Source organism: Amblyomma maculatum, chromosome 5 (assembly GCF_055883805.1).
Source record: "Amblyomma maculatum isolate TAMU_Amacu chromosome 5, ASM5588380v1, whole genome shotgun sequence".
In the NCBI taxonomy this organism is placed as follows: domain Eukaryota; kingdom Metazoa; phylum Arthropoda; class Arachnida; order Ixodida; family Ixodidae; genus Amblyomma; species Amblyomma maculatum.
In genome coordinates this window covers 156282507-156305557 of record NC_139348.1, presented here as the reverse complement: position 1 = coordinate 156305557, position 23051 = coordinate 156282507, and the positions used below count along the sequence as shown (strand labels likewise).

Sequence of the window (23051 nt, the reverse complement as noted above, 5' to 3'; positions counted from 1 at the left end):
GGATGGAGCGCATTTGGCAAGCACTCACAGATTATGACTGGCAGCTTACCGGTATCGCTAAAGAGGAAAGTATATAACAGTTGCATCTGATCTGTACTCACCTATGGGGCTGAAACGTGGAGGCTAACCAAGAGAGTTCTACTTAAGTTGAGGACAACCCAGAGGGCTATGGAACGAAAAATGGTAGGGGTAACATTAAAAGATAGGAAGCATGCAGAGTGGGTCAGAGAAATAACTCAAGTTACCGACATGCTACTGGAAATTAAGAAGAAGAAATGGGCATGGGCAGGACATGTAGGGCGAAGAGAGGATAACCGATGGTCGCTTAGGGTAACAAACTGGATTCCAAGGGAAGGAAAGCGTAGCAGGGGGCGGCAGAAAGTTAGGTGGGCGGATGAGCTTAAGAAGTTTGCAGGGGTCAAGTGGATGCAGCTAGCACAGAACCGGATTAAGCGGAGAAATATGGGAGAGGCCTTCGCTCTGCAGTGGGTATAGTCAGGCTGATGATGATGATGATGAAAAGAACGCTCAGACAGAAATCCCTGCCACAAGTGGCACGTTTGCCAAACATCTCATTTGATTAGGATACAAGAGTGAAATTTTAATCTCCACAAGCGCCATCTTTATTACAAGACTTCTGTTACTGATAACAAAAGTGTTCACCCTTAGCTGCAAATGCAGCATGCACAAAAAGTAATGTTATTAAATTATCAAGTTTCATTTGTTGCAGAGACTGCAACCGGGAAAGGAAAAAGCGCCAGAGTAGTATGCGCAGCAGTAACCCATAAAACAAATGTCGCTGCAGTTAAGTATTAGGCAGCAGCAGGTTGTCTGTAGCCATTCAAAGGATAACATTAGAGGTTCTTTGGATATTTGGAGACGAGTGGATTACGTTATTTAAGGGTCCAATCTAACTTTACAAGAAAATGGTTTTCAATAAGCTGAGTGAAATTATCCTGTAAAGCAAGAATAGCAAACAAACTAAAAAATTGGTTGCGGGGCCAACAGTGATGTCCCACTTCACCTATCATGCACATTATAAAACATCTCTCGCACGCATTCTGAATGGGTGAGATAGAAACTGAAAGTTAGTTGCTTTCACAAAAGCTCAGAAAATCTCCACTACAAACTTGGAAATTTTGTTCGGCAAATGGGGAGTGGATATTAATGTGCAGGGAATGCTTCTGACGTCGCAAATACAGCAAACTTGAGCTTAAATTTAAGGATTTCTTTTTGTTCTCAGCTCAACTGATACCAGAACTACTGTCCCTAATATAAAACACGATGCATGTTTTCACAAAAAGTCATCGCCAGCACATGCACAACACTGTAAAAGAGTGCTCACATTACACCTCACCACTGTCTAACCGATAAAACTGTTCTGCCTCAGCTTCCAAAGAAAGCAGTAAAGTGCCGCTGGTGTTCAACATAACACTAGCAGCAACGGAGACGAAAATGCCAGCCTTACAGAGATCCTTAAAAATCAAATTTTTAAGCAGTTTCATAATTATCACACGATGTTTAACTGACTTTTTTTTTTTAGCATATGCAGACAATGAAATGTGTCTCGAGACCCATTCTGCCACCACATACCAAAGCATTGAGTTCATGCTTCTATTCCACACTGCTAGAAGGCACCACTTGGCATTTGTGCATTTTCCATGTAAAATATATTGGTTACCATGTGTAAAATGGCTCCTTTCTGAGCTTCCATGACCTCCTCTTATTAATTAAGCCTTTTCTCTCAGCGATTATACTGCTGCTTAAAATTACCCAGTCAAAGTGAAACTACTCCAAACACATGCCTCTCTTCAAGATGTGCACTCATCGCTGTTAAACAGCATGAAAAAGAATCCATGGAAGAGAGATCATTGTTGGAAAAATGTGGCTTTTTCACTGACCTCCTGCTTCCTGCTCTTCCTCTTGTCACTTTTCTCCTCTTTCTTGTGGCATTTTTTTCTAACGGAACACACTTTTCTTGCCACGTTTTCTGTTACCTCCCACATTTTTTTTTTTTTACCACCTCTCCCTTATTTGGTTTTGCTACTACTGTCTTCTCTTTTTTTCTTTCACTCTAACCACATTATTCTCGCTCTTCTCATATCTAAGCTGCGGCTTCCCTGCTTGCCTAAACTAGCTTTCCTGCTAGTTAAAAGTTTGTGCTTGTAGGCTTACCATCCTTTCCACATCCCCGCCCTCATCTTCCACCCCTCGGTCCCCCCTCCTCATAGTGAAGAGCCTAACAACCCTTGCCAATGATGACCACACTTGTGTACACTAGCAAATAACCTAAAGCTTCCCTCTCATCCCCTTGTGTTACCAGAACAGGAGGACTCACACAAAGGACAGTAAAAAAAACTGTGGGGGAGGGGGGGGGAGTAAGGGTTAAAGAATCCAGCACACCCAGTACATAATGTGGCAACCATCAAACATGCTCCTCCATGCTGTGAGTGAAGCTGGTTAGTTGTGCCAGTCCAAGCATGCATGGCGGTGTTGTGTTGACATGCCCACAGGTGAAGGGTTAGGGCACCGGGACAGGCCACCATCACCGAGAGTCATGCGCGAAGACCGAGCCGGGCCTTACTGTTGGTGTCCTGAGGTGTGAGTGGCCGCTCCATCACTTTGGAGAGCAGCGTGATCCACTCAGTGCGGTCACGGTCACTCTCGGCACCCATGACAAACTTGCGGTGCGGTGTGGTCACCGTGAAGGCAAAGGGCATTTCCTTGAAGGAGTGCGGGCTGCCCGACTGAACGGAGTAGCCCTCACTGCGATGGCCCAGGAAGATCTCGCCTTTGGGGTAGGCGTCCTGGGGAGTCAAAAATCAACCAACGGCTTTTGCAACTGCTCTGCAGAAACACATATGTAACGACTAACATTCCTGTATCGAAACACATAGGCAGCTTGCGCGGCAGAAGATGGTAATGGGTAAACAGCAGCGACCTGAAAAGGTAAGCCAATAAGTACATTTCTGAAAGCAAAAATGTTATATTTTGCATTTTTTCCTTGTCTGCTGCCCCAATACAGTCGTCGACTGATTTTTCTGGCGCCAGATTTCCTGGACATGCTTAATTATTTGGACTCTGCTATGGCACCATCACGCGCTCCATATAGTCAATGCATAACAACGACCAAAATTTAGGACGTTTGGAACTTTTCTTGTTCGATGTTTCTGGACAGTACGAAAAATTGCCACAACATTGCTGCCATTTTGTTTTTCTGAAATCGTAAACAATCACAACATGCATCCTGCATACCCTTATACTCTCAATATCAGGCACCGCTAGCTGTGGCGAGTAAATGGACCCTTTCCTCCCCAAAATTGGATGACCTGCACCATAGGCCCCCGCTCCACAGCTCCGTCAAGCGGCGGTGATGGAGCTCCACCCTATGGAGGATGGGCCAGTAAGCCCGAGCGTGCTTCCATGACGTGGCCATACTTGCATGTAGGTGTGAGAGAGGGAGCCAGCAGCCTGAGGTTGCCGCTGTGGCTGCAAGCAGAGTCGCGGCGACACGAGTCCGCTTGCAGATGATGTTGCGTGAGCATGAGGAAACAGAATCGCATGCCTGTCTAGCGCCCTGAAAAGCACCCGCTGCCAACACAACAGATGCTGGTTTCACTTCACTTTGCAATACACCAGGTGCTAAGCACGAACTCCAAGAGAGCTCCCGTGAGACAGCGTCCTCTTATTTCAAGAGGTTATGACACCAATTTCGGAATATAAACTGTTTATTGCACCTTATTCCTGATGTGCCAAGCAACTAAACGTCAAAGTTTCAGTTCCATCAGAGCTGCAGATATAAGCCGACGGGTAATTCGGACTCCAATAATTCGGACTTGTAGGATATTTTTCGGACTTCAGTGAGGCACCGTCAGTCACCCCATAGAAGCGCATACATATTCGCGACGGATACTTCGGACTTTAAAAGTCCGAAAGTTCGATTTTTCGGACTAATTTCAGTCCCCTGCAGGCCAAAATCTCCCATCTTATCGGCTTTTCGCCGGCGCAACAATATAGTGCTCTAGAAGATTGGGCAGTGTGTCGACCGCGCCGCGAAATGCATGGGAGCGAGGGGCCGCTTTTGCGATGACGGAGGCGCCGCAGCGCAGAGGGCGCCACCAGCAACTGGTGTGTCAGCCGTCCGGGCGCCCGCGTATGCGCGCTGTGCGGCGGGGCGGATACCGCGCGGACTGTACTTACGTTCTTGTTCGCTTGTGCGTCGTCTCGAGCTGTCCGCGACAAGATTTTACAAATATGCCGGTTAACGGTGCTCAGTACTGTTAGCAATCAACTAATTTATTTTCCATTTTGGCCGTCGGCAACACCTCGGGGAAGTAACATGACAGGAGTTGGCTCCGAAGAAAACAGCTTGGAGAGGGCCGGCGTACGACTCGCACATACACGCTTCACTCGCCATACAGCTTGCTTTAGCATTCCTAAAGCACCTAATTCACGTCCAGAAATGTAGTCGTTTTGAAAAGAGGGCAGTGTGGAGGCAGGATGTATGAAGAAGTGAAACATACAACACGTGCGTTCGAGCGCTGACTAAAACTGGTCACAGTAACCCCATTTTTAAAATAGTACAAAATGGTATATTCCGTTGTTTCCCACGCCAACTATGCCAACTACAGTACGTCACTGAAGCCACAAGTCGGCATTCAGTTGGAATGAATTAAATGTGAACTGCCCCGCATGGATGTAGAGATATATAGTGAAGTAAGGACATGAAAAACGAACGACACCACGCCAACTGGCTACTGAATAACGGAACACAATGGGTCAGGAAAGGTGGAAGAAGTGGGAGGTAAAGGTTGCACAGGAAAATAAAAAGAAACGTGTCGCCTACCAGGGAGGGAGAAAGGAGTTGGTTGAAGGCACTCAGCGCCGTGAAAAGAACGACCGCGAATGTGAACAAAGGTTCAGAATTTTCGTGCGGCACGGCAAACGCACGACGAAGAAAGCAGGCAGCTAAAGACGAAGAAAAATGGAGATATATTAAAAACAATAAAAAAAGAGGAAACAACTGAGCATAAGAACCAAATGAAGGCCCGGGAAGAGGAAAGCAGTGCACATACAGGCTGCAATCGAACGCGTATAAAGATATAAGCGTCGAAATTTAAGAGACAACAATTTGTGAAACTGTACACTAACTAAGAACACACCATTTTCTTTTCTCTCCATAAGCTGAAACATTGTTGTAACGGGTAGCTTTATAAATACCCAGAGATGTGCGCTATATACTTAAGACATTTAATCTCAATGCGTTATAGTTTAACAATGACCTAATTGTTCCAGATGTTTTCATTCTAGGGTGCGCAAGCCGCCGGTAATATGCAAGTCATTGCCTCCAGAAGATCGCTCTAGTCCTGTTTTACGTACACACAAAATAAAAAAAAATGAATAGCTTTGAAAAAGAAATAACGACGGAAAATAGAGGACGCAGAGGCTATAGGGTACGCTTAATTCGCTTCCGCTAGATCATCCTTCTGCGAAAGAGAGGTTGTGAGGCCGGCACGGTTTCTCACCACGAACAAAAATAGCGCCATGGGTTCGAAGCTACGTTGCAATTTACTAAAAAATTTGGCTCGGATGCACGGTCCTTTTCGACTGCTTTGCACTTCAGATTTTGCAAACTTCCTGTAAGATGTGAAGGTTCAAAACGTTTACCCACTTGGAGCACCAGAAAAGCTCCCACTTGAAGCAATGAAATTTAATGTGTTTTTGCAGCTTCGCTCTTTGCGAAGTAAGCGAATCACGACAAGAGCTCCCAAAGGGAAAATAATTAAATTCCCTTGGAAGTATTTCACGTGTTATATCAACCTTGTTAACAATTATAGTCTGGTTAGTACTGCAAAGAGCACCCGCGGCAAGTAGCCCGAATATATATAGTCCGGTAAGCAGTAGTTGCAAGTATATCCAGTCGATTACTCATATTTCATACCACACACTCAAAGAGTAAACACGCATTATGTCCGCATTTGATTTCGGCATTATATTGATTGCTTGCGTATTAGGTGCTCGTCATCTTTTTCGCATTTTTCCGCTTTCTCTCGGTGCGCGCCAAGAACTGCATCATACTTGCCAATTCGACGCGCAGTTATCAGTGCTTTTATTTTTGTTTGTTTGCTCTGTACCATTTGATGCCAGTAAAGCGTCCGCACTCAAGTGCACTATGAACGTATTACGTATGTGACAGGTTTAATTTTTCACATTTTATTTGAAGTAATGCCCTAGCTGTACTTGACCTTTTTTTTTTTTTTTCATCTAAACAGCTGGTTCACCCTTTGGTTAGTGGCACGCAAACAAATGTCCGCGATATACGTATATGTTAATAACGAACAAAGAATAAATGCTTGAGTCGCGTATATCTTGCTTAATTTTTTTGCCGGTAAATACCACAGTGCTTCAATGCGTGTACGGTAGTGAATAAATGAGTTTTGCTCACACACTGTATCTGTAATTGCTATAAGCGGTGATTAGGGCACATAAAGAACATCGATTAAAGAGATGTATTACAGATTACTGACGATTACAGATAAACGTTGTTATGTATTAATAAGCGCAAGCTGCAAAATGTAAGCAGGTGTTCGTAAATAAGGTTTGTAAAAAATAAGTGTTCCTAAAGAGGCCTTACAAAGAACAAGCTTTGATTCGCATGTGCACTGTTTTTCTCCGCGTGTTAATAGCGCTCCTGGGCAGTAGTCTTTAATCCCTTACGGGAAGAACGAATGCAAAACACCACGCTTCGTTGCAAACATTAAGTACAAATTGCTGATCTGGACGATTTGTAACTGTCCGCAGGAAGAAATGTTAAGAGTTTCAGATAGCGATTCAAACATCGCGCGCTGCTCCGAAGGACTACCCAAGCGTGCAAGATGTCTCCAGATAGACGTAAAAGAATGGCAGGGATCAGTTTAAGCACCTGGAATAAGTAGCCTCTTTATTAATTATCACACTAATTGCGTAGTGTCTGAAAATCGCTCCAAAGAGAACCGTACCCCTCCTCTGTACCCCCGCTATCCCGCGGCCGCTACGCGCCGAGCGGCGAACGTGGCACCCCTGTTGCACGTCGCGCCCTCTCGCAGGAGTCGGTTCTTGTCATCGCAAAAGCGGCCCGCTCTCCGGCGCCGGTCGTCACACTGCCCAATATTCTAGAGCACTATAGCAACAAGCGCCATCTTGGATTGAGGTGGATTGGCTCTGCAGTTGGATTGGCTTGACATGGTTTCGGTGCCCCATTTTTGCCAGGAGAGGCCCCTGCAATCTCTGCCACTTCGAGGTGGCAGTCGGATTGTCATCGCCGTCTGAAGAACAGGGGACAAAACCTAGGCAGGCAGATAAGAACAGGGGTGGCGAAGCTACGGGCTACAGCTGAGAATGTGCACATAGTGCTGTGCACAGTGCCGGCAGTCAAGGGACAGGGCCCGTATGTAGCCCACCAAGTACTGAGGGCTAATGAGATGATCTGGGAGGTAGGGAAGGCCCTCAGGTGCGATGTCATGGATGTGAACAGGGTGATACATGGGGATAGGAACTACCTCCCCTTCACGCCTGATGGCATCCATTACACCGCACCAGCGGGATGGCAGCTTGGGCTGCGGATGGGGCGAAGGGCGCTAGCTTTTTTACAGGCGAGCAGATTGCCCCTGCATACCGAGAAGTAGGAGACAAAGATGGAGGGAGGAAGGGCAGGACGAAGGCACGGAGGAGGAAAAAGAAACAACCCGTAAATTTGGCCTTCATTAATATGCAAGGGGGTAGAAGTAGAATTAAATGGGATGAAATTCAGGAGCAGCTGCAAACTGGAAATTTTGTAGTATATGGTGTAGCAGAAACCCACCTTAGAGACAGTGAAGAACCTCCACACATTGAAGGATACTCATGGCTGGGGTGCAATAGAAAAGGGAAGGACCGAAAAGGAGGTGGCCTGGGGGCGCTAATCAAAGGCCAAGATTGGAAAAGGATAACAGAAAGCTGCAGAGAACATATATGGCTGCAGGGTAGAGTGGGAAACCTAGATACAATACTAGGGTTTGTTTACCTAAAAACAGGAAATGACTCGAATGAGGAAAATTCAGAACATTTCAGATGTTTAACTAAAGACATAGAGGAATTTGGCCAGAATAAGGAAGTGATAATCTTAGGGGATATGAATACCCATATGGAATTTTTTGATGGAGCTACCGATACGACAGGCAAAATGTTAGGAACATTTTGTGAAACCCAGGATCTCACAATAGTTAATTCAGAAATAAAGTGTGAGGGAAAAATAACATGGGAAAGAAATAACTCTCATTCCACAATCGACTATTGTCTGATGTCCCACAAGCTGTATGACAGGTTAGTAGGTATGGAAATTGATGAAGGGGCGAAGAGCTTAGGAAGCGATCACGAAAGAATTAAACGCCAATTTGGCGGGACAGCGGCCGCAACAAAAATGCAGGTATGTGAAAGCAACCAGAAACTCAATGATATGCAGTTGGAAAAAGGGTCAAAGCGCATTGAAGACATAGTAAACCAACAACCAAATAGAGAATGGACATACGATGACCTAGTAGAAGTATTTAAAAGAGAGCTAAAAAAGGGCAAGATTAGAAGAGGAAATAGAAAATATAAACCAAAAAGCTGGTGGGATGCTGAAGTTAAAGCAGCCATAACGAGGCGTCAAGAGGCATCCAGAGAGCACAGATTAGCAAAGAAGAGGGGAGCCACACCAAGGGAAGTAGAATCCAAATGGGAGGAGTACCTTGAGAGAAAAAGGGAGGCGTCAACCTTAATCCAAATCAAAATAGGAAAAGCTGGGGTCCAGTGGATGATGGACATAAGTAAAAAAGATAAAAATGCTGCAAAGAGGTTTTGGAACCACATAAGGCTACAAGCAAAAAAGACGGAAGGGGTCCAACACTCACTGACCACACAGGAAGGAAAAAGAGTGGAGGGAGAGGAAGCACAGGAATATGTTAGGCGCACAATAGAAACAGCCTTTGCCAGTCTGGAAGTGAATGCCGCAGAAGAAATGGAGAATAATGAGGACCACAGGGACGAGGAGCAAGAATACAAGGAGATGACAGCAAGACAATGGGAAAGAATAGAACGGAAGGTCCCCTTGGGAACAGCGACAGGACCAGATAGCATACCCATGGGATTGATTACCAGATTAGGACAAAAAAGCAAAGTAAAATTGCGACAGTTGATTGAACAAACAATAAAGGGCGGTCAAGTACCAAAAGATTGGAAATTAAGCAGGATGAGACTAATATACAAAGGCAAGGGAAGCAGAGATAACATAAAGTCCTATCGGCCAATCACAGTTACATCAGTTATATACAGGGTAGCAATGCAGTTAGTAAAAGTAATGATGGAGGAATGGGCAGAAGGAGGGAATATCCTCGGAGAACTACAAAATGGTTTCCGCAAGGACAGAAGACTAGAGGATAATTTATTTGTGGTTACCCAGTGTATAGAAACAGCAGCTGCAAGTCAGAGACCACTATGGATAGCATTTTTAGATATTAAAGGGGCATACGACAGTGTAGATCAGAAAAAACTGTGGGACCAGTTGAAGGAATATGGCCTGAATAGAAACCTGGTTCAGTTCATACAAGAAGTGTATGCAGATAATGAGGCAGTGATAGTATGGGAGACGGAAACAACAAAACCAGCAAAAATAAAAAGGGGGCTTAGGCAAGGGTGCCCACTGTCACCGATGCTTTTCATGATATACATGAGCCAAATGGAAAGGCGCCTGGAGGAAAGTAATAAGGGATTCGATGCAAGCTATATGCAGGGAGGACAGAAAGTAACACAAGTTCTACCAGGATTGATGTACGCGGATGACATTGTACTGCTGGCAGATAAGAGGGATGGGTTGCAGGAGCTGCTTAAGATCTGTGGAGAAGAGGGCGAAAAGCTGGGATTGCAATTTAGCAGTGAAAAATCAGGAATAATGGTATTTAATGATGAAAGGGGGGACGTGCTGGAAATACAAGGCACCAAGGTTGAACATGTGGAGAGCTATAAATACCTGGGCATATGGATCAACGAAGGAAAAAATTACCTAGAAAAGCATGAAGGAATTACGATAGACAAAGGGAAAAGGAGTTCGGATATTATGAAACACAGGGCCCTCTGGAATTATAACAGGTATGAGGTTGTTAGAGGGGTATGGAAGGGTGTTATGGTACCAGGACTCACTTTTGGAAATGCAGTCCTGTGCATGAAATCAGAAGTACAGTCAGGCCTTGAAATCAGACAGAGAAAGGTAGGTAGATTGGCATTGGGAGCACATGGCAACACACCTAATGAAGGAGTCCAGGGAGATATGGGCTGGGCATCATTTGAGGTTAGAGAGGCAATTAGCAAACTAAAATATGATCAGAGACTAACCGAAATGGAGGAATCAAGGTGGGCACGAAAAATGTACAAGCACCTCTTCATGAAAAGCCTGAATACGAAATGGACTAACAGAACCCGAAAGCTGAGATTTAAGTACCTAGAGTTTGGAGATACACCGCAGCAAAACAGCAGCATTGAAAAGCATGTAAAGGAGGCAGAAAGGAAAATGTGGGAGGAAAGAATGCAAGGAAAATCAGCATTGGGTATGTATAGAACTCGAAAACAGGATATAAAGAAAGAAAGTTTATTCGACAACTTATGAGGGAGCTCATTGCTGTTTGAGGCTAGGACAGGGGCCCTCAGAACAAAAACGTACAGAAAAAAATTTCAGGAAGTAGATCTATTATGCGCGGCGTGCGGAACTGAGGAGGAAACAACGGAACATGTTGTTCTAAGGTGCCAAAAACTTCGTCCTGCCCTTCCCGCGGAAAAAGCGGCAGATCTGGAGAGAGCGCTGGGATTTGCTGGGGAAGATGGACGAATGGATGAGGAACGCGTTCTGATAACAAAAGAGAGGTTAGAGGATTGGTGGAAAAAGTCAAGAGAATAAAGAGAGGAAAAAAAGGGAGGGGGGCAGATACGGTGTATTAGAAGCTAAAAATGGGGAAGAGATAAATATATTTCTTTTAATTTTTTGGCTAGGCGGCGCAAGCTGCCGCCCGATTCAAAGGGCAGAGCCACTACCATCCATCCATCCATCCATCCACATCCATCCATCCATCCATCCACATCCATCCATCCACATCCATCCATCCATCCATCCACATCCATCCATCCATCCACATCCATCCATCCATCCATCCATCCACATCCATCCATCCATCCACATCCATCCATCCATCCATCCATCCACATCCATCCATCCATCCATCCATCCATCCATCCACATCCATCCATCCACATCCATCCATCCATCCACATCCATCCATCCACATCCATCCATCCATCCACATCCATCCATCCATCCATCCATCCACATCCATCCATCCATCCATCCATCCACATCCATCCATCCATCCATCCATCCATCCATCCATCCATCCATCCATCCATCCATCCATCCACCATCCTTCCATCCATCCATCCATCCATCCATCCATCCATCCATCCATCCATCCATCCATCCATCCATCCATCCATCCATCCGTAGCCAACGCTGACGCGGGCAGCTATCTCTTTGTGCTTTGTCTCATACGTCCGCCGTGTTGTCACACGAGTTTCTCCGACCGCGTCAACCGAGTGGCGCGCCGTCAATCCTTTGGCCGTTTTGTGATTGCGTCCGGCGGTTCCACCGCTCTGAACGAAAAGTGCCTCATTTTTGCGTGTTTGACGAGCGGTGTGGTGCGCACTCGGGCTGTGGACATGGCCCCGCCGGTGCTGCCGGGTCCGTCAAAGAAGCGTGAGAGCGTGGACAACTTTGGCGCAAATACAAGCGCAAATCGTCGCCAGCAAAAGAAATTTGCCGCAAGGTAAAATCGGCGACTTTTTTAAGCCGATTTCCTCTGAATAAAGTGATTTTTTGTGCTTCACGGATTTTTCGGACTGTTCGATTATTCGGACCATTTTTCGGGTTCCTTCAAGTCCGAAAAAACGGTCGGCGACTGTATTTAAAACTAGTATTTTCATTTCTTCGTGAACAGCTTGCTTATCTGGCAACGGGTGCGGACCGTGACAACATAAACCAATGCCGCGTTGTCTGCTGCACGTTGTGTGCATGGCCAGCGCGGCAGACCACATAGCAGTCATGCCACTAACCATGGTTAACGCCGACTGCAAGCTGAGCTTTTCGATCTCTGTTAGCGCTATTAATACAGGATATAGTGACAGTCTATGGGCGGGATTCAGGTGCACGTCGGCACCTGTGTATGAAAGATTCATGAGCTGGCCCGCTCAAAGCCCGTACAGATTGTACACTGAAATATGCATATGTCAGAACCAACACATAAAATGTGCAGTGTATAGAGTGCCATGCGATGATGCTTTAGTACAATCTTCGAGTACCACCCGACCGCGCAGCAGCAGGCTGCGGCAGACTATACGAGGCACTCAATACCCCGTACCGTCTGAGGTTTACGCATGCTCGTTGTCAGGCACAAGTCTGGCGCCAGCCACACCATGAACGTAGACGATAAGCTCATGTGGCTTGCAGCACCGGATGCCGCAAGCTTACCGCAACGGTTCCGCTTGCGAGTGCAGCGGACGACGGCATTCTGCCAGTCTCATTCTCCCTAATCATCACTACGCCTATTACTTCACATTGAACCTACAGTGGATGAAAGTTTGTACTTGATCATCAATGAGTTGTAATAAATGGGCCACTCGATAATGAAACTTCCTTACCCTTAACCCCAATGCTTCACAGTAAAATGAGTATTTTTTGTGACAACTAAGCAGCAGAGCTAGTTTACAAGAACACGGGCACTGCACCGGCGGAAGCTGCCATCATGTAAGTGATCAGCATTTCTCAACAAGCATTCATTCTTGAAATTCCTTCTTTCAGGGCCTATTATTAAGAAAAAAAGAAACAAATTTTAGCAGCATTTCTGACACTGATTCAAAGCTTCCGAAGTATTGCTAGCGCAGACAGCTTGCAGAGGGCGCAGCTGGCGTGGTGGTTTACGGTGGTGGGGGCAGTGCTGATATTAGCCGGCGGTCACGCCGAAGGTGGATGTGTGGGCAAGACCTAAAATCGCGCTTCACTAAAGTCAGAGTTTTGTTTTCATACTGAGTACACTTAGTGGGAGTCATGCTGATCTTTGAGCAAGCGTGGACACAATACAGTGCATATTGGCAGCTTATCGGCGTCGGCACAGCAGCAAATGACACAGTGGCAGATTTCGGTTTGTGACGTCACCAAGTGTTTCAACATGGCGATCGCTGTCGATTGGGGGAGCTTCGTGGCCTCAACTTCAGTCAGTTATTTCTAAACAAAGAATGTGTCTAGGGCGCTCACGTTTCGAAAATAAAATAAGGTCCAGTATTACCTGCCAGGCTACAAAGCTGCAATAGTATATTGGATGACCATGAAATAACCCTTTTAAAGAAGCGCACGCAGCACATGACTTTCACCACTCCCATGGAGACAGCCGCCACTGCCACCTCTTTTTTCCACGTGGAGTCACATGGGAGCAGTGAGGCTCTGCCCAAATTGGTTTGCTGGTATCCGGTGTCTCTTTCTGTTTGAACCTCAAAACGCGTGCCGACCGTTGCGTGGCTTTCCCTGCGGTCACCACCACATCAGAGGGGGGACCGGCCGTGAGTATGAGAAGACTGATTGATAAACAGACCGACCAGTTTTTCAAGCTGCTCAGTAAAAGAAGGGATTATTATTGTGGATTCAGACTGCCTGGTTTTCCGGATGCTTTTTAGGCCCCTTGAGGGTCCGAAAAATTGGTCGGCGACTGTATATACAAATGTACTGCCTGAATTCACTATAAATAAGGTTTCGTCATGCTGAGATCCCAGGTTTATCCGCACCCCCGCTTCAAGCTCAAATGCGTCTATCCACTTTGAATCATAGTGAAGAACAGCCAAAGCTATGAAATGAGTTAAGGTGGTTGGATTGGTGCATGCCCCCCATGCGAAAGTGGCTAAGAAAACAATCCAAGAAGGTGCAAAAAATGAGATGATGATGTGCACCTGTGCATCTCCTTTCCTGCACGGTCATCTTCATTCATCTCCATTCAGGCTTATAGAATGTGTCAAGGGTATTAACACGACAGCTTTAATATGGCTTCTATATGCGGCTCCTCTTGTGAATCCTTGTTCGCGTGCGTGCATTTTGTTACTTGCTTAATTAATAAGCAGTCCTTTAATTCGTATCTGTATTATCTGTTGTGAGCTACTCTATGACATGAAAGACCATTTAACAAGGACATAATGGTCCGCTTTAGCCAAGCTGTACACACATGCCAGTGGCCGAGGAGCAGCATGTCTGGGGTTCCTGAAGGGTTACAGTACAGTACAACATGGCAGACATCACCCACCAGTGGGTCCTCGTGATACATCCACTTGCGGTCGTCGAGAGTGAACCAGCGTCGCCGGTGTTGGTCAGCGGGCCGGGGCCCGGACTTCCACAGCCAGCCTTCCTTGAGGAAGTCGCGCGTCAGGTGGGGCACTAGTTGGGACTCTTTGGCACCCGGAAAGGCCACCTGCAGGTGGTGCAGCTTGGCCGCTCGCAGTGCGCTGTACCAGTCCACTATCGTCTGCACCAACACAGGAGGAGAGGATCCAATGAAAAACTGAGTTTGAGAGTTTGACAGAACTGCTCGGCATGATTTGAATGCCACAGTAGCCGAATGACTTTTTGAACTGTAAAAATTTGGACTTATATGGTATTTTGGACTTTCCTGAGGAGCTTGATGGTTCCTTAGGATGTGTACTACTACTAGAAAAAGTTTACAGGACGCCTGTTCTCAAAATATAATTGATTCTGGCATCTCCTCGTCGACTAAAGGCAACACAGTATTGTTACCAGCATATACACTTCAGGTGATTGTCTCAAGAAGCTACGGCAAAATAGTAATGTTTTTTCCTGCACACTGGTGTCTCGTATATTTCACTGTTGATAGCACATGTTCGCAATCAATATTATGGGTGCCGTGAAGTGCAAAAGCTTCATTTTTCAGTTCTCAGGCTTAAATTCATGCCAACAATGCTATGGAGATTGTTTTTGCAATCAAAAGTTTCAATTTCACACTTGAGATAGGCTCACTCAAGTGTCATAAACAAGCGGCTATTTACTGCAGTGGCAGTGTCATCTTGGGCTTTGAGAAAAGGTTAGGATTAGTTATTGGCAACTATAGTTACCACTCAATTTAAGGGCGCAATCTTTGTTGCTAACATTTTGACCTACTCCCCCATATCTAGAAAGAAAAGCAAAAAATGCTGAAATGGGACAGCATTATGTGTGTACACAGCTTAGTGTGCGGGGGATGGGGAACTGTGAACATGGTGATGTAGCCGGAGCGTACTTGATCCAGTGTTCCATCCCTCGACTTCTGTGCTCGCAACGATCGTTGCCACAGGAAACAGACTAAGCAGCGAAGTTTGCAATTTTTAAAGCCATTTTCTACAGCAAAGTCATTTTTTGACGTTTGCAAATTTTTTGAACTGTTAAATTGCTTGGACTAGAGCTGTGCGAATGGCAAAATTTAGGGTACAAAGTAAATTTCAGCATTAAGAACTAAGTGTGAATCAAATTAACATTTTTCGAACACTGCCAAGCTACATTACACATGAGGTCTTCCGTAAAACCTGGCCAAAAAGAAGCAAATATATATTAGAAGTGCACTACTAACATTTTAGGGCACAAAGCAGATAAAAATAATAATACCTGCTTGCAAACAGAATATTTTTGAATATTGTAATGGCCTGCGTATAATACGAGTTTTTTTTTTTGCCGATTTCTATCCTTTCAGATTTCTGCCTCGTATTATATGTGGATCCGGACCGAGCAAATTTATGTATGAATTCACAGTTCCGACCTCATTATTAATCCAAAAATCGATCTCAACAGTATTGATGGCGCTAAATTTGATCCGAAAAATCAAACGTGGTCCAAAATAGCGGTCGTGAGAATGTATATATTCCTATGGGGTGCCTGATGGTTCCTTTGCACTTCAGCCCAAGAATTCTCTATGCTTGCAGCTTGTAAGCAAACGAGCATTTTTAAGCATGGCCAAGAGATATTGCAGCATGTTGTGCAGCATACTCACTCGAATTCCATTAGCTGTTTCACCAAAGCCAGCAAAAGAAAGATGCATGCTTTCCACATAACAAACCTTACAGCACTGTCTAAAATCCCTATTCAGGCCAGCTATCGAATCTAGAGGAACCACAAAAGGTTTTCGACATTACTTCTTTACATACAACAGACTCTGATGAAAGTAGTAGAATGAAATGGGGTGGTACAATTCGTTACCTTGCCATCCTCACTGTAGAGGAAAATATTTCGTGTCGAGCCGTCCTTAACATAGCTCAGCTGAAGCCCGTGCTTGTTGCCAATCTTGTCGGGGCAGAAGACGGCATTGATTTCGGACACCGGAATTGATGCCTTTGGCTCCTTGTGAGACTGAAAACAATGAAATGCAATCAGTCCGTAGGCATTACTGCATGACACTGCAAAAGTCTGCATCAGAAGATCAGAAGTTTTCAAAGTGGGTGGCTTGGAGTGCTTTCTGTGTTCTCCGAGTCGGTGCATTCCTGAAACCCCAACCAAGGCTAACCATATGAATTCGTCAGCTTACAGCAGCACAAACGGTTGTTGACTGTATGCACGTCAGGCAGGGAAAAGACAGAATCCAGGACATGTGATGTCGCTCAGTACATTTCAAAAGCTGTCGAGGTTGTTGGAGGCTAAATGATTGAGATCGCCTTTGGCCTAAACGACCATACCGTATATACGTTCAAGAAATGACCTGCTTGTGTTCATTCATAAAAAATGCTTACCATTTGCATCTCAAACATTATTTATTAAAGGTTGAGTTTTTTTTTTCTTTTCTGAGCTACTTCCTTGCCATTTACGACTATTTTGCATTAAAAGCCACTATCAATCTGTTTGCAACATTATACTGCCCTGAAGACTGGTTAGCAGTGGCCCATGCATGATGCTAGATCACTATTCAATAAAAGCCACCATTCCAGACCGTACACCTTTCCAATAAGTGGTCACTGGGTGTTGCCATATTGCTCACTGGACTGTATTTTGCCCTTGGCGCCAACACGGCAGAAACCGCAACAGAACCGGTTTTTAGGCAATCCAGAGAGAAGAAGCGAACAATATTGTGATGGCTAGTTGCCACTTATTGAAAAGGTGCCTATGTCATTGACCTGGGTGAGAGAAAACTAGAGATCAAGCCCTAAGAATCATATATCATTGCAATTCCCCATCAGTTTTTAATTCATGAAAAAACAACTTTTTTTGAGAAAAACCTTGTCTGCCTGGAATGTAACAAGAAAGATATTTAGTAGCATTACAGAATGCACAAAGATACATGAGCTCAACACTATAAAAGTATGTTCAAAGAGTGGCTTGCAGCATCATGCAGTGCTTTATGCATCATGCTAAATGTATTATTCTATCTGTACAGGTGTTCTACGGACAGTGAGAGGCTTAAAACCTTGCCCCAAAAATTGTTTTGCATCTACCATGCATTTGCACCAACAGTATTCATGAATATCCTGTCATGACAGAAAGGTGGTAACTAGTAGCTGAATACATCGCTCATTTTGTAACCAAGAACAAGTGGAAATCGGGTAATAGGCGGCACAAAAGCAGGCCATGCTAACATTTCGAGCTGCACGTGCACAAAAAAGGAAATGCAGTCACTGGACAGGCCACTATCAAAACCCTTTTCAGTGCTGCAGACAGGGTGCAGTTCTCAATGTTTGTGGGATGATGAGAGGAGAAGGAAAAACCTCAGGGGCTAATTTTTGATATCACCAAAAAATGTGATCACCTCAAAAAATGTTCCCACAGTAGATGGCTCCCAATGACGCGCCCTTTTATACTGCATGCATTTGGACTCTTTGTTCAAATGTACCGCAGTGCCTGTTTCAAAGCTGCCTGGACTTCAGTGGCATGAAATGAGTCTTGAGTTTGAGCTTTCCACATTCCCACTGCCACAGCATAACACTGAAACCAACATTTGCGATTTACTCACACTTCTATTTGCATCCCAAAAGTTTAGGGGCTCAGCTCTTGTACATAAAGTCACCAGCACTTGACGTTACTTTAATTAAACCTACTTCCAAGGCGTGGTCGGAGTTTTTCATGCTATAGAAGCATGGAAACTGAGCCCCTAGAGGAACATTGAGAGAAGACTGAGGTTGGCCCACATCAATGGATCACCACTCTCTAGAGACAAACTAAAAACAGAGCTCTCATTTTACAGTAAAGGGTGAAAAATAAATATATATAAATAAACTAGAGCCATACATGCACTTCCACCACTAAACTGCAGCAATGTCAAAGAGACAATGCTGCATGGAGACTTTTTGCTGCATGGATCAGAGACAATGATTACATAGCGAACATTATGGTAACTTTTGTTTCACAACAACTAGTGCATTTTAACTGCACAAGGAACAAAAGAAGGGACGTTAAACAGTGAAAAAAAGAAAAAAAAAAGCTTGAACATTTGACATTCAACACTACCGCTAATGCTGCAAGTCTGAATCAGTGTGCCGGAAAGAGAAACACAATCTTTAATTCCAACTTGAAATTTCTCAGGAATAAAGCGCCTTTCACTGCTGAACAAGGTCAAATGAATGAAGAAATATCTCAGCTAATCAGCACTCACCTCCTTGATGTAGTACTTGAGCACTCCGTCGCTGAGCACGAACCGGCGGGGGTGGAAGCGACCGTCCTCCTTGCCCTGCTTGTTCAGCCAGCCTTCCAGCCGGCCTTCCTGGTAGATCTGGCGGTCCTGGTGTACAAACTCCTCACGCTCGTACTTTGCTCTCACCCATTGCTCCTGCACAGGCATCAAAGCACGACATTTGGCATGCACAGTCCCCTGCTGCAACAAAGGCAATCACCCTTGTCTTACACAAGCGGCTTTGACTACCACTGAAGTTGGAAACAACTCAGTTCTTCAATAATCTTTGAAAGGACGGATTTCTACTGTGGCAGAGCTCTTAAATCACAGCAGTGGCTGAACTACTCCAAACAAAGCAGATTCATTGAAATCCAGAGGCCTAAACCGACCAAAATGCAGAATTAGGCGACTGTCACACCGCTTGAGGTGTTAAGACAAACTTCTACCGTTACTGCAAACATGAGCGCAGGCAATTAAAAGTTGCAAGACACTATGAATAGCTGACACTGCAGCACATAAGTGCCGCCACATTTGCTATTCTCTGCAAAGTGGCCACAAAAAATAGCAGGAATTTGAAGCAATAATTAGAAACCTCATCCCCCAGTGCCTTCTTGAGGCAGGGCAGCAACTTGGCTCAGCCTTAATTTCAACAAGTATCAGTAGACAGTGCAAAGAGACAAAGGCGCAGAAAACCTTGGCTGCTGCTGTGACCTTTTATTGTCATTGTTTCCAGTCATGGTGTGCAGCATGCACCGTTTCGACAAAGTCCGCAGGGCCAAACTCCTTTCAGCCTCATAGGAGTACATGTATGCCTTCTGATGCGCTTTGAACAATCCTTCATTACTTCGACCATACCTTGACGCGTGCTTTGTGTGTGGGCAGAAATGTATATATTATGGCAGTTCTATATTAATCAACATTTGCATTTCTCAATAATTTATTCCTTGTATTCAATGTTACAACCTTGGAACCGCAAAATGCTAAATACTAGGTGCTACCTACCCCTACAGCAGCTAAAAATGCAAAGTAAAATGCAGATAAATGAAACTGCCCATGTTTACAAACTGCACAAGTCGAAGAACACAACAGGCACTTTTCTTAGCCTTGGCACGTCTTGGAGATGCACCGCGAGCTAGTCAAATTTCGCTGAATATCTTCCTTAGTGCTAGAAACCATATGAGTGCTATAAACCCTTTTCACGACAAACAACAAGCAAGAGAAAAACCGCTACCTTGACAACAGTTACGTCATCGGCGAGCGGCCGGCGATAGCAAGCTGGAACATGAGCCTCGTACTTGGCCTTGGCAACAATATTTCCCACGGCCGCCAGTTCGTCGACCTGTGCGTCATCCCACTTGTCGAGTCGCAGCGAGCGCACACGGCTGACATGGGAGCCCAGGCTCCGGTGAATCCCAGCACATTCCGTACAGATGAATATGCCAAGGTTGTATGATGCCCATTCAGGATCTGGAATCAAGGCACCGCCAGAGAAGCCCTCATTGGTTGAAGCGCCCGAATAAGGCAATGAGAGTGATGAGGATTTCATATTCTCTAGCATAAAGGACACTTAAATTTATCAAAAATCTTCATCTTAATTTGGGGTGTATTCATCATGATAAATCAAATTTACATAGTGGTCAACTGAAACATTTTCAAATTTCCATGACTAATATAAGCAATGCAGTTATAAGCGGCCTTCTTGTGAAGAAAATCTGGTATTAATGAATGAATGAATGAATCGATTAATCAATGGTTGTTTACAGAGCCCACAAATAACCAATTTGCACCGTGCCATAGGATGCTGTTTGGCAGATATAGTTGACCATTTACATGGTACGAGTAGATGTGGCAATCTGGCTATTCCAAATAGTTTCTTTTAAGTATAGCTATTTCTATCCACAGCACACTGGTGCCTTGCACCTAAAACAAAATGCCGAAGTATTTAAAAAATGTTTACATACAGTCTGAAAAGAACCAAATATTTGGATATTTACTTAGTGAAAAACGATACAAAACATATAGCTGAAATAAAATAAAGGTGCCATAAAGAGTTGCGTGGCAGAAGAGATAAAGCAGTCAAAAGGAAACCTAATAAAGAATACTCTTTTTACAGTGCTATTATGACATACAAACATTAAAATTTTATATTTTTATGCAGGGTTTAACGTCCTGAAGTGACCTAGGCTATGAGGGATGCTGCAGTGAATCGATCCAGATAAATTTTGACTACCTGGAAATCTCTAATGTGCTTCGTACGACACATGGGAGCTAAGCCTACATAATAACAAAATGAATAGCATGAGAGCTGAAAGAAATTTAAGGTTATCCTAATTAAACACTTATCTACTTTTAAGAGATGGGCACACCAGTATGCAGATGTCTTTATTTCGTTTTGGAGTGTTTTAACATATACCAATTTATAGTGGTTGGCCGTATTTCAACAAATGTCACAAAATTTATAATACAGCGAGCAATATTTGCTTTGCAATGAAAATACCTATGTTAATCCAAACAACTTAAATTTATTATTCGGCACACAAGCAATGACAGTCTTAAAGCTCATTAAGCAGCAAATATTTACACAAACATTTGAAGTCCTGGATATCGAGGTGAACTGTTGCATGCATCAACATTAGGAATGCTGAAGTGGAGATTGTGCTTTGAAACTACCAAAAACTGGAACCTGCACAGGAGGCAACAACCTCTCCATGTTTAAACTTCTAGATTGAATTCGATTAAATGAAAATTTCCTGTCAGCTTTTCACAACGTGAAAATGCTCTCAATGATACAGGGCAGGTCAGTGTACACACACAGGAGACTGTCCATTATTTTTCACTGAGTGCACAGATAGGAGACGCAGTCTCTGAATACAATGCAAAAATTATCTATCAATGCCACTGCCTGGCGCCTGTGAAATGGCGGTGCACGCCGCTTATCCACTGCACCGCAAGAAAGACTTCAGAGAAGACTTCGGATGAGCTTCACGCGCACTCGATTAAGTTCGTGTGAAAAAAAATATTAACTGCTTTACTTTAGATTGTGTATTTCTTGGATGCAGTACCATTTGCGATGCGTTCAAAAATGCTCGCTGCAACTAATATTACTTTAGACACAGCCTTTTCAACAAAGAGAAGCTTGAATTTCAGGAAATGAAGCCCGTGTTGAGCGGCTACACTAAACGAATTCGCTATTATCTTTTATCAATTTGCGCAATGTAGAAGAAAAATACAAACGGGAAACGACGCGGAAACGCTTTCCGTTTCAAAGAACGAACGTGTCGCTGCAGGAATGTCACAGCATTTGCTGCGTCCAACTTTAAACGGGAAGGGCGTTAATCGGTAGCCTAACTTTTCGAAAAAGTATGCCATTATTTCCGATGACAAAGTAGAAAGGAACGAAAACGCTACACAGGCGTGTCACACGACAAAGGGTGGTGATTCAACATCCTTTTGTGAAATCGATCAGCTCGAAGGGTGATGACGCTATGTGGGTTTTTGACGGAACTCGAAGAGCCCGCACAAGTGTCAAGTGTCAACAATGTCCCAGAGGCGCTATCGTTCTATAACTCCTACCATAACTAAACGAGCGAGTGAAAGGTGCGCCGAAAAACGCCCAGCAGCATAGAGTGGGCGAACGGCAGGCGTCGAATGAGAAACAAGTCGGCTGAACGAAGTGTCATCTAGAAACGACCGCGCGAAACTGGGGGCAGTCACCAAGTTGGGGAACTTTCTTTCGAAACTTTCATGTGACACGGCCAAAACAACACACAGGCGCGATCGCTCTCAAGTTTGCGTGTACAAAAGGAGACTCGCCTTTTTTTCCGCAGTCAGCACATTCGCCGTTCCCGGGAACTTTGAGCAGCTCCAGAAGTCTGCGACGATTGTGGTCAGCCATATTTAAAAAGCGGACTCTTTCTTTCCTCCTCCCTCGAATAGAGAGACTAGACAGCATATAAAGTGAAGACACTACCGCTCATAGGTCCCACTGCCCTCGTTCTAGTTTCGTTCAGCACCACATTGTTAACAAAACTGCTGGCGCTGCAGTCGCTAAAGAAGCTATAAAGAAGCATTTAGACTGGAAGCCACCTGGAAGCTACATGAATATTCGTAATACCGGAGAGGTATTGACAAGCTGGCGTTACAAATGGCGTGAAACCTCTACGAAGCAGACCTTTTTAGGCTTCTGGAGCGTTGTGGGTAGTGCAGCCTTAGCGTTTTTAGTCTATCAAGAAACGTTGCGCCTCTCGCGGCCTCTTCCGTCGACGATCGGCTGCCGCCGCAACCGTTCTCGCCCACTTTCTCCATTTCAAAGAGGGCGAGGCCCCGTTGTCTTGT

At 44.7% G+C, this 23051-nt stretch overlaps 1 protein-coding gene across 2 annotated transcripts in view; it reads right to left on the bottom strand.

The window, feature by feature from the left end:
- Nucleotides 1–23036, bottom strand: part of LOC146190062 (arf-GAP with dual PH domain-containing protein 1-like) — a 28813-nt gene extending 5777 nt beyond the window's left edge. The window contains exons 1-7 of one of the 2 annotated variants that reach the window (XM_084604794.1): nucleotides 22888–23036; nucleotides 22530–22588; nucleotides 19948–20183; nucleotides 18699–18872; nucleotides 16319–16468; nucleotides 14382–14600; nucleotides 2585–2807 (exon numbers count right to left, since the gene is read on the bottom strand). In XM_084604794.1, the coding sequence (XP_084460920.1) occupies nucleotides 2585–2807; nucleotides 14382–14600; nucleotides 16319–16468; nucleotides 18699–18872; nucleotides 19948–20183; nucleotides 22530–22588; nucleotides 22888–23021 (1195 nt within the window). In that variant the 5' untranslated portion in view covers nucleotides 23022–23036. Of the gene's footprint in view, nucleotides 1–2584; nucleotides 2808–14381; nucleotides 14601–16318; nucleotides 16469–18698; nucleotides 18873–19947; nucleotides 20184–22529; nucleotides 22836–22887 lie in introns of those variants that run through there. The other variant, XM_084604793.1, reaches the window with a different exon arrangement.
- Between the last annotated feature and the right edge of the window lie 15 nt (nucleotides 23037–23051).